The sequence below is a fragment of the Equus przewalskii genome, unplaced genomic scaffold (assembly GCF_037783145.1).
Source record: "Equus przewalskii isolate Varuska unplaced genomic scaffold, EquPr2 ChrUn-13, whole genome shotgun sequence".
Classification (NCBI taxonomy): Eukaryota; Metazoa; Chordata; class Mammalia; order Perissodactyla; family Equidae; genus Equus; species Equus przewalskii.
Genome location: NW_027228750.1, coordinates 8,057,298 through 8,069,736, shown reverse-complemented (window position 1 = coordinate 8,069,736; position 12,439 = coordinate 8,057,298). Strand labels below are relative to the sequence as shown.

At 36.1% G+C, this 12,439-nt stretch overlaps 1 protein-coding gene across 4 annotated transcripts in view; it reads left to right on the top strand.

Annotated features, from left to right (window-relative positions):
- The window catches only part of CEPT1 (choline/ethanolamine phosphotransferase 1), a 33,557-nt gene that overhangs the window by 5,573 nt on the left and 15,545 nt on the right, over positions 1-12,439 (top strand). For all 4 annotated transcript variants that reach the window (XM_008515209.2, XM_070608027.1, XM_008515207.2 and 1 more), the window contains exons 2-4: positions 2,659-3,068; positions 6,375-6,522; positions 8,207-8,348. In XM_008515209.2, coding sequence (XP_008513431.1) covers positions 2,730-3,068; positions 6,375-6,522; positions 8,207-8,348 — 629 coding nt within the window. In that variant the 5' untranslated portion in view covers positions 2,659-2,729. The remainder of the gene's footprint in view (positions 1-2,658; positions 3,069-6,374; positions 6,523-8,206; positions 8,349-12,439) is intronic.

The following is a 12,439-nucleotide window of genomic DNA, read 5'->3' as shown; positions in this document are numbered from 1 at the left end:
TCGTATAGTCCTGCCAAATGCTCAAACTTAAAACCGTTAGGATCAGTTGCTTATAGGTGTTCAGTGCCAAAAGCAGGCCAGCACCCTCAATATGTCACCTTTTCTTTTTAACAATAGAAGAGTGGAACACTACAATAATAAAGCATAAATTGAGTTGACTAAAATTTGTATTCCCATTTAAGTAGAACTCCGTAAGAGCTGATTGATTATAGCTCACCAAATATGAAAATGCATGATTCAATTTAACTCTAGAAAATTTGGCTACCATAAAGCTAAGTGTTTTGGTGGTTATCGGTCTGTCATTTGATCTAAAATGATCTTGTAACCAGTTGTTTGACATTATATAAATATTGCTTAGAAGCAGTTTTAGGGGCTGGCCCAGTGGCACAGGGGTTAAGTGTGCACATTGCACTTCGGCAGCCCCGGGTTCGCTGGTTCAGATCCCAGGTGCAGACATGGCACCATTTGGCAAGCCATGCTGTGGCAGGCATCCCACATATAAAGCAGAGGAAGATGGGCATGGATGTTACCTCAGGGCCAGTCTTCCTCAGCAAAAAGAGAAGGATTGGCAGCAGATGTTAGCTCAGGGCTAACCTTCCTCAAAAAAAAAAGTAGTTTTAAAGTTGCTTTGTGATACAGTTGGGTATGTGGAAAAATTCTTTGAAATAAGCTTTCATTTGCCTTGGTTTAAAAATTATTTCAGTATTTTTATTTCAGAGCACTTCACTTAGTTAAATTGTGGCACTGGTGGTTCTTTTGAGATTTTTGAAAATTTATCTAAAGCAGTTAATGACTACAATAACTATGTTCTTAACTATGTTCTGAACTAGTTATTGAGATACATGATTGAGATTTTGGATGCCACTTTAGATTATTAGTGACATTGAAATTTTGGAATTTGTTATTTATGGTAATGGAGGGAAGAAGTCCTGTGCATGTTTTGATACTAGGTCCATTGCTGAGATGTCCTAGACCCTGTGTCACCGTCTGTATTCCCATAGTGCAGCATTTCCGGGAATTTCATATTGCATTCTGGATAGCTTCTATCCAAAGATCAAATACACCTGTCTTGGTTCAATGCCACTACTGTTTTTTAGGTCTATTAAGATTATTCCTTTTTTTTTTTTTTTTTTTTTTTAATAATCCTCTTATGGCTTCTCTTCCTCTTGCTCACTAACCATGAGTTTCCCACAAGGTTCTTAATTCTTTTCCTTTTCTCTTGATACTTAATCCTTTCAAGAACTTTTCTACTTTCTAGTGTTTAAGTAGACTTTAGCTTTTAAGTTAACTTGAAATTTTCCTCTCTTACCCAAACTCCAGCTGTTTGATTTTGTCTAAAACATCTCTACTTAAAAGTCACATGTGTGCCTTTCCTACCCTCATCACCAGGTCCTCTCTCTTCCCCAGCAAAAGCCAAAATAACAGTGATTTTCCTTTCCAACCCTCGCTTTTGACAGTAGTGCCGTTAGTCTCTGACTGTTGATTCCTTCTTTCTTCTGCTCCTTCACCCCTCATTTCTAATCCCTACGTACTTTCTCTTGATTCTTCCTTCTAAATGGAAATTACTCACAGACTTGGCTGTCTTTCATATTTCCATTTTTACCACCCTACTCTCGGCACTCACTACTTCAAACCTTGAGGTCACCATACTGATTTTTGTGTTCTCACTACTTTGTCCATTCTAATGAATATATATATATCTACCTGTTAATCTTGAAAATATACTTGTCATTATTTTCTAGCATTGCTTAATAACGTAACAATTATGTTATCTCTCATCTTCTCTAAGGGCAAGTACTTCAAAGATTAAACTCTGTCTTTTATGAACAGTCATCACTTAATGCACGTATACTTTTTTCTTACTACCTCAGTTCATTACAACACTCTGCTAATATGTATATACTGTCCTCTTGAAGTTAATTTTTTTTCATTGCTTTTTATTCCCGCTTGGAATACCATCTATATCCCTTTCCACTAATAAGTTTTATCTTTTAATTTAGCTTACATAGAAACCCTGGGTTTGTTTGAATCTCACTTACCAGCTGTATGAGCTTGACCAACTTAATTAGCCTCCCTGAGCCTTAGTTTCATTTTCTGTAAAAATGGGGATAATTAATAGTCCTTACCTTCTAGGGTTGTTTCAAGGATTAAATGAGTTAATATATAAAAACGTGCTTAAAGTGTTTAGTACATAGTAAGTGCTCAGTGTTAGCTGTTAGCATTAAATAAAAATCTAGTTTAAGACCCATTTTATTCAGGTCATTCCTCTGACATTAATACTAATTTGTTAGCTATCATTGAATATGCCTTTGGATCTCAGTTTCCATATATGTGAAATGATTAGGTCATTTCTAAGATTTGTTCCATTATTGAAAGTGTGAGATAGGAAAAAAAGGGTGAGCTTTGAAGTCAGACAAACAATAAGGTAACAAGAAGCATATTACTATTTAAATCCTTTAATATTTTTCACTTAAAGGTGAGGTTATGTGACTTCCTTTGGCTCACACCATCAGTAAGAATTAGAACGAAAGACAGTCCCTGGTTTTCTGATCCCCGTTTGATACGTATTACTCTATTACCAGTTTGGTTTTGTTTTTTTTTAATTTACTGATAGTGATATAAATAGTGGCTGACAAATATATCTTTTCTTTTTTTCAGGTAAAGACCAGCCAATAAAAGCTATAAAACAAGATAAGTTATTTTCTACAAATAAAAGAAGGCCAAGATCCATGAGTGGGCATCGGTCAGCGAGGAAACGATGTGGAGATTCTCACCCGGAGTCCCCTGTGGGCTTCGGGCATATGAGTTCTCCAGGGTGTGTATTAAATAAATTGTTTCAGTTGCCTACACCACCCTTGTCAAGACACCAACTAAAGCGACTAGAAGAACACAGATATCAGAGTGCTGGACGGTCCCTGCTTGAGCCCTTAATGCAAGGGTATTGGGAATGGCTAGTTGGAAGAGTTCCTTCCTGGATTGCCCCAAATCTCATCACCATCATTGGATTGTCAATAAACATCTGTACAACTGTTTTATTAGTCTTCTACTGCCCTACAGCTACAGAGCAGGTAAGAGGAATTTCTTAATGACAAATATGAACATTTGTTATATGCCAGAAACACTGTAATTGGGATTTTTAGGTTCTTTTAGCTAAAAATAAGATAATCTGACAGCTATTTGTCAACTGTTTAAAAATATCCTATCGCACATACTGTTAATAAAGCTCATAACTACAACCTAGTTTATACACTATGCTTATGAGAAACCAGAAGCAAAAGGTGGACTGTGATCCTAATAGGTAAATTAATGTTAGCAGGGATTAATATGTAAAATATTCCTTTTAAAGTCAGTAAATCTCGATTGTTTATAAAAGAGTTTTATTCCATTTTTTAAAAATGACTGAATAAAGTCTTAGCAAAGTTTAAAATGACCAGAGAGAAAAGTCTCTGGTAGTGAGATGGCATGGCTGTAAATCAGTCTTATCAAAAGTGTGTTTCTCAACATTCCAGTGAGATTTTTGAATATGCCTTTTCTCTTCCTGTAAATGTAGTGGCTGATAGACTTCAGGTGTATCTCTCTTACTCTAACAAAGCAAAAGCAATGTAAGAAAAAGTCGATATAATGTATTTCCTGTTCTGTATCCTGCTGTGGCTGCCAGTAAGAAAGGAATCGTGGTATTGCTAACAAAGACCCTCTCCCTGGGTCTTCTCAAGAACAAATCTCTCTACTTGTGTTCCCTCTTTTACCCTCTATACCCATTACTTAGAGCCAAAACTAAAACTAGAGCCTTTTATCAGAATGGGTAAATTAACGTTTCTTTCTTTGGTTTTAAAATTTCCATGTCAACAAGTGAACTAAAGTAGTTAGGTAGATGAAAGAGAATCAGAAACATTTGTTGTGCCTGTCTTAATCAGAATGTTGCCTCACAGGTAACCCAAGAAGGTAGAAGACGATCCTCATCTAAAGGTGTAAAAAGTGACTGAACCATATGGAATCATAATAACAACATTCTTTGTCTTGTTTTAAGCTTGAAGTAATGTTTTTTTTTAAAAAAGCAGCCTTTTCAGATGATCTGTCCTTTGAGATAAAATTATCACCATCCAACCCTCTATCCCTTTCTGCTTTTGTGAGTTCATTTGTTTTCACATATAGCTCTTAAAGTAAACAGCTGTTGAGGGTCACAGTAACCTATAAAATACGTTTTGGTTTTCTTTTGTTTTCTTCCAGGCACTCATTTCTCCCTCACCCTTGAATACTTTTTTTTTTTTTTTTTTTTTTTTTGAGGAAGATTAGCCCTGAGCTAACTGCTGCCAGTCCTCCTCTTTTTGCTGAGGAAGGCTGACCCTGAGCTAACCTCCATGCCTATCTTCCTCTACTTTATATGTGGGACGCCATGTCCACACCTGGGATCCAAACCAGCGAACCCTGGGCCAGCGAAGCAGAACATGCGAACTTAGCTGCTGCACCACTGGGCCGGCCCCTGCCCTTGAATACGTTTAATTCCTCCTGTACTATACAAATACAATCCATACTGTCCAGATTGTATGGCTGTATTTCTGGTATTCCCTCATTGTCTTAACTGTCTTGCTTTACATCAATCAGGAAGCTTAAAAAACAAAAATCAATATGATTGTTTAAATATGTCCTGGGATTCTTTATCACCTGTCCTTTGGGCTGTTTACCTGTGGCTTACTTGAGGACCTGACAGCTGCTTCCAGAGGAATTTGGTCCAGATCTCACACATCCTTAGAGATAACAGCAAACAACAGGGAAATGGGTCGATTCCTTTGGAAACCTTGCAGTAGTCCTAAGCTAGTTCTAGGATGGGGATCAGGGTATGAGAGCAGGTTCAAAGGTAGCTCAGCCACGAACAGTCATTTATTGAACACTAAGGATGTACCAGGCACCATGTTCCCTATAATAGTTTTCCTCAGCTTCTGTTCTTAAGTGATTTGGAATTATTGGACTAACCCTAGACCCAAAGGCTAGAAATGGGGTTCTTAGTCACACAAAATTAATCACTCAGTCCAGTGTGCTTGCGTGTAAACTGGCTACATGACCACAGTTATTGCTTTCAGAGTTTGTAACTCTGGCTCAGGGGAGGTATATACTATGGTCCTTTTAATAGCCGCAGTGTCGTAAAATATGAGACTCCAAGAAAATGTCCTTACCTTTAATAACTGAGAAGTAAATAGATCTCTATCAGAGAGAAACCTCTTTGCAGTGCAGAATATACTGAAGATTATTTGCAGCTCTGAGCGCTTAATTCAGTTTAACTTAATAAATAATATCTGAGAAAATATCTTGTGATTATAAAAATTTTTTCATGGCCTAGACATGGGAAAATAGTGAAAAATGGTACAAAGCACTCTTGTCCATTTTTAAGGAGAACAAACCAAATAGAAGCTCTCCTTTTTTAATGCACAACATTTAAATTCAATATCAGTGGTTCAATTTCTGTCTGGGAAAAGAGAAACTATTCTTTGAGTATGTGATCATAAATACTTGAAAAATAATGTTCTAAGGACTTGTGTATGGGCCGGCCTGGTGGTGCAGCAGTTAAGTTTGCACGTTCCACTTCTCGGCAGCCCGGGCTTCGCCGGTTCAGATCCCGGATGCAGACATGGCACCGCTTGGCAAAAGCCATGCTGTAGTAGCCGTCCCACATATAAAGCAGAGGAAGATGGGCACGGATGTTAGCTCAGGGCCAGGCTTCCACAGCAAAAAAGAGGAGGACTGGCAGTAGTTAGCTCAGGGCTCATCTTCCTCAAAAAAAAACAAAGGACTCGTTTACTAGATCATGATTTCCCTAGTGTTGTTCCATGGAACAGTAAAGAGGTGTGTTTAAAAATAAGTTACATGCTCAAATAAATTTGGAAAATGCAAGCATATTGTGTCCTCTTCCTGAATGTTCACAATATGTGTTAGCATCGTCAAGGGCTGGAAGAAGCCCTGCAGTAGAGAAGTCTGTGTAATGTTGTTTAATCCGGTCTTTCCCATGTGAGTTTAACATGGGATTTTTTTTTTTCACGTAATACCTGTAAACATCTTGAAAGGTACAATTTGGGAAAACTGTATTGCATTATTCATTAATTGACTCTTAGAATCTGAAAGTTAGGGGGAATCTTACAGAACTTAACTTAGTCTAATCTCTGATGGAATTTCTGTAATACTCTGTGAAGTAGTTATTGAGCACCATTACAAAACAGGGAATTTAATTCTTTTACAATTCTGATTGTACACAGCACTTGATCTTCTCCCCCATAGCTTCTAACCAGTAGTATGTCTCTGGAGAGTGAAGATAAAATATCTACAAGTAAAACATAGAAATTCATACATCTTAGTACTCTTGCTTTTCTTACTTTACTCCACAGGCACCTCTGTGGGCGTACATCGCTTGTGCATGTGGCCTTTTCATTTACCAGTCTTTGGATGCCATAGATGGAAAACAGGCAAGAAGGACCAATAGTAGTTCTCCTTTGGGAGAACTTTTTGATCATGGTTGTGATTCACTATCAACAGGTATTGTTGATTTTTTAGTGTTAATGATTAATAATGATAAAAGGAATGTGATAATGTTGGAATAAATAAGTTTATAGTGTCATAATAATTATCAGAATAATTTTGCATTGTTTTAGTATTTTCAGAAAACTATAAATCTGGTTACTATTTGTTCATTGTTGTCAATATTGGGAAATTTAGAAATTAAAATAATTTCTACTTAAGCTGTTTTTAACCCTAAAGATTATTGTTTTGGCACCTGTTGTTTTTAAAATCTTAGGGCATAATTGTTATCATTAAAAAACTCATAAATTATAGATGAGAGTTCAATCGTAGAAAACTAAGAAATTCATAGTCTTTATATTGAAGTGGATATTATTAGACATTTAAAATTCAGCTGTCACCTTGGAGTATAACTGTGATAATGGGCCTGGATAAAAAGGCTTGAAAGAAATACACTAAAGTGCTAGCAATAGATGAGTTACTATAGTTGGATAATAGGTGATATGTCTTTATTTGTACTGTTCTTAAAATAATATTTGAGGTTTCAGTTTCGTTTTGTTTTGTTTGCTGAGGAAGATTGGCCCTGAGTTAGCATCTGTTGCCAATCTTCCTCTTTTTGCTTGAGGAAGATTGCTGCTGAGCTAACGTCTCTGCCGATCCTCCTCTGTTTTGTATGTGGGATGCCACCAAAGCATGGCTTGGTGAGCGGTGTGTAGGTCTGCTCCCCGGGATCTGAACCTGCGAGCCCTGGGCAGCTGAAGCCAAGCATGCAAACTTAACCACTGTGCAACCAGGCCACCCCCTCAGTACTTTTTTAAACGGAAAAAAGATTTAGAAACTAAATGACAGTTTCTAACTAGTCTTCCTGACAGGAATTCCCCCACATACACACACACTTAGTTTTATTTAGTTCTTGTTGGTTTCTTGTCATTTGGCATAGCATTTAAAATATTTTAAAAGAAACAAACAAAAGCTGTTGATAGTTTTACGTTGTGAAGTCAGATTCGCAGATATAGGCACATGTTAAAATCATCTTGTCAGTGTATCCTGACAGCAGCTTTCTTAATGGAGGAGAAGGAACAGCTAAGCTCCTATAGCTTTTAAGACTCAAGAAAAACTCAAAACTTCCAATGAATAAAGGCTAGTTGGGCATCTTGAAAGGCTATTATAATTTAATTAGAGGACAGGAGAATGATAGGTATCCTTTGTTTATAAGTGATGATCATTTTTGCACTGTAGTTTGAGTTCCAGACTTTTATAGGAAGACTTTTTCTGTGTATGTCACACGTAGTGATGTTTGCTAAATAAGAAAAGGCAGCTGTCAGGCTGAAGCAGGTAGGTCCCTTTTTGAATTATCTAGGCCTTTTGTTTTTCTTTCTTTTTGACTCTGCCTTGTAATTTTTTATTGCTCACTAGTACACTGTCGCTAAGTTGAGAGAATATTCCAAAAAATGCTACAGTATTTTAGTTGCTTTCAAAAACTTTATTTGCACTAAGTGGTATAGTGAAAGAAGAGATTGAAATTATGGGGTAAAAAATTATGTAAAAGATTATATCTGACTTTCCTGTTAACCATAGATAACTGAGAGAAGATTATACACTCATGGCATATCTTCTTTTCACCTCATCTAAAATCATTTCCAGTTCAGTTCATGTTTGTTATTCGGATTGTTCAATTTTCATTGGGATCTTTCTTTTGCAGTTTTTGTGGTTCTTGGAACTTGTATTGCAGTGCAGCTGGGGACAAACCCTGATTGGATGTTTTTTTGTTGTTTTGCTGGGACATTCATGTTCTATTGTGCACACTGGCAAACATATGTTTCTGGAACATTGAGATTTGGAATGTAAGTAACACTTAATGGTGACTTTCTTTTCTCTTTCAAATATGGAGAATGTTGCTTACAGATATTTGAGTATTAGGAATTGATCAAATCTCTAAATTAGTAAATAAAAGAAGTTTAAAACTCATTATTATAGCTGTTACCTAGTGGTCTCTATCCTGTATCCTTCTATCACACTTTCTAAAAGGAAATATTAGAACCTCCCAACCAGTATTTTTAAAGCAATATGAAAAGCAGTAGCCTGTCCTCACCTATATCCATTTGTCTTTCCCTCCAGCAAGTTTACTTTCCTTTTTCCTACTGTTAGTTCACTTTAACTCTGTGTTTTATTTTGACATATTAAAATGCATTTTCAGGAAAGAAAAGATATTTATGAGAGCAAAGACCAACTCTCGTCTCTAAATATCATAGCTTAATTAGATTTTCTTTTCATGTTTTTTATTTATAAGTCTATAAAAATCTAAGCTCTTGATAATTCTGTTGACATAAGCACATCATATAGATTATTATTACCAACAAAATGCCTAAGAATTTAAAAAATGAAATACAAACTTCCTTCAAACTATAAAATGAATAGTACTGGTGAGCAGTACTTTTCCATGAACACTAATGAGAAAACCACTTTAAGAGGCAAAGAATGGAATTCATCCACTGGTATTTAAGTATCACAGATCCCATTTACGCTGGTCAGGTTAGTCTTTTATTTCTTTCATGGTGTGGGATTAAAAGAGAAAGAAGGAATACTTCATGAAATGTCAAAATAAAAATCTCTGATGGCAAATGATACGAGAACATCTTAACCTAGTCTCTAATTAAGATGAATCATTAATGGGATTTTTAAAATTTAGATCCCTAGTAAACTTAGTTCTCTAGGCCTTGAAAAAACTAGAATGCATAGAAATTCAGCTATTTCCTACAAGTTCAGTTCAGATGATTTTTGCTAAACTTATTTAAATAGGTTTTAAGATGTTCTTCACTTATGACAGTAACTGAATAATTGTTAATACTTTGGATGTTAACTAAAAGACATATCAGAATAATTTCAATATAAAAGGGCTTTAGAGAACATGTTTAAGGCCCATCTAGGTGGTATCCTTATTATAAGTGACAATAGTGGAAATGAGTGTCCGCTTGCAAACTGTATGCCTGCACATTCATCAGCAATTTACAAAATGATCAATGCTCAGAAGATATTGACGATTTCTGATATAAAAAAAGCAGCAATTGAAAATATTATGTTCAGATGTTTTTTCTCAATATTGTTTTCATAGCCTTTACTTTATCTCAGTAATGTTTTCATAGTCGTTCTCTGCATTAGGTAAAACCACAAAATATAATAGACTTCTGAGGTCACTTGGTTTACCCTAATTCAGTCTTAATTTTTAATGGCGTTAACTATTTTCAAAAATAGCAGAATTTGTAATATCTGATTTTGCATAGTTTATCTTTCATTGGTTTTTATCTCACAGTTAACTTTCAAGCCATGATTTTGAAAGCTTATTTATCATCTAGTCCTAATTTATTCTCTTTCCCTTTCAAGTAAAATGGCACCAACCATATGGTATGGGAACCGAAGGAAGGAAAGAGAGTAAATGGAAGCAGGGGAAGAGTAAATAGTGTTTTTAAGGCGCGATTTTATATCACAGCTTTCTCTTTGCTCATCTTAGAATTTCTTTTGTGGTATATTCCTTGGATGAAATGTGTACTTGGAGAACTGCAAGCAGTTCCGTATTGTTAGATCATAAGATGCCTGTAGGGGAGTGGCAGGAGATAACGCTGGAGAGAAGATCCAGAAAATCAAGGGCCTTCTGTGTCCTGCCAAGAAGTGTGGGCTTTTTTACTGAATCTGTGGGGAACTTTGCAGGACCTAAAGCAGGGAAATGACAAGAGTCATGATATTTTGGAAAGATCAGTCTGGCAACAATTCAGAGGGTGGTTTGGAGTGTGCTGTGGTGGAAGTAAGGACTCCCCATAGGAAGCATCAGCGTAATTGATGTGAGGAGTGATGAAGTCTGAACTAGCACAGTGACAGTGCTGTTGAAGAGAAAGGAATAGGTTGGAGAGACTTAAGAGGTAGAAACTATAGGACATAGTCTCTATTTGGATATGGAGAGTGAATGAGAGAGCAGAGACTGGAATAACCCCCAGTTCCCCTCCTTGAGTGCTTGGAGAAAGGCACTACAGGAAGAGGAACGTATTTGAAGGGATAATTCTATCTAGAACATGTATGTGAGGGATTTTAGGCATTCAAATAGAATGAGAATAGCAGAAAACCTAGAGAGCAAGCCTAGAAAGAAGCCCATGAAAATTATTGAGCAGCTAGAGTAGGAGGAGACATACTGGAATGAAAAGCCAGAAGAGGGATGAATTTCAAAAGAGAACAATGCTAAATGCTGCCAAGACTCAAAATGAGGACAGAAAATTGTGCCTTGAATTTGGCAGTATGACACCATCCAGAGTAGTTTCTCTATAGTGATGGGGTAGAAGCCAGATTGGAGGGGGTGAAAAGTGAATGGAATAAACAAACATACAGTACAGGTTACTTATGAAATATGTGGCTGTGATGGGAAGGAGTGAGGCATCGGTTAGAGGAGAGAACCTGGTCTCAAAGGAAGGAGAGTTTTGTATTTTTAATGGGAAAGGTTTAAGCATACAAAAGAAATTGACTAGAGAAGAGGTTGAAGATATCTGATTTATGGAGTTAGACTGCTGAAAATTCAGGACCAGAGGAGTTTGGGGTAACAGACAAGAGGGCCTAGATAGTGGGACACTCTCCCCCTGAGACTGTAGTGCTTCCTAATAATGGTGTGAAAAAATGTCTGGGAATATTGAGGCCAGTTTGAATTTAATGTCTCAATTTAAATTAAATATTATAAGGGATTGGTTTTGATTTGGGAAAATTGTATACAATTTTCTGAAATCCCACGTTCATATTAAAGCAACACTGAATTTCTTTTTTAAATTAAAAGCAAACTGTAACATTCATAGAAATATGCTGCGAGTTCTTTACATTTAAGGAGATATTTATCAAAATACCAATGTAATCGAGGCATATGGAATAAAATAGGTCTTCCTAAAGAAGTCTTAAAAATGCCATTTTAGATTTCACATATTTTTTTCAAGAGCAGATAGAATAGGCAGTTGTATAATGAGTTAAAAATATTGAAGTAAAGTTTGTATGTGTAAAGGGGAAAGTCCAAATTTTGTTTTAATTAGGAAAGAACAAGGTTAATTCTCAAATGTAATTTGAGTAAAGAAATTTTTAACAATGGTTTACTTTTTCTTACTCCTTAGGGGAAAATAAAAGCAGCCTTAGGCAACTTAGCAATTTTATTTTAAAACATTTTTATTTTGTTTTGATGTTTACACATTAGTGAAAAAAGTCAGGAGGATTTTTTATATAGTAAATTCAAGTTGTTATACATTTAATAACCTTATAAAATAGTATGTTTGACAAATAAGGAATTTTTATTGTTTTTCTTAGTCTCCTAATGTCACTATTTTTAGTTGCTATTAAGTTTATTCATAGTATCTTGAACGAAAATAGGTACAGTAATTTAATTCATCCATAACTAAATAATTTCCGTTTAAAGTCAGGTATTGTGAGGAAGCCAATGTGATTTGGATATATCTTCCCTGAAATTTTATCTTCCAGCACTTTGCTCTGATCACAGCTACAAGCTGCCTTGCACAGAGAATATTAGTACTTGTCGTATCTGGACAGATCCCTGTCCTGACAGTGCTACTGGACTGAGCAAGCAGAGGTGTGGTGGGTATGCGTACTGCTCAGTGGGATCCGTCCAGACCCAGCTTAGCCCTGTAGGACTTTTCCTAGCCTGGATATGAAAGATGGGGGAGGAAAATGGTCTTAGAGGCTGGAACTTCATAGAAGGATTGAGCCAGTGGAAGAAGATAAGAATTATGAGTTGCAGCTTGTAAACATTTGTAAAATATTCTTAAACATGTTTACGGATTATATTAAATGGAAGAGTTCACATTTCCTGTCTTAAGGCCTAAACCTTCTATATCTAGGTATTTTTAAATTTATAACTTGAGTGTATAGAATCATTTTTGTCAAATGCTTAGAAACCCTA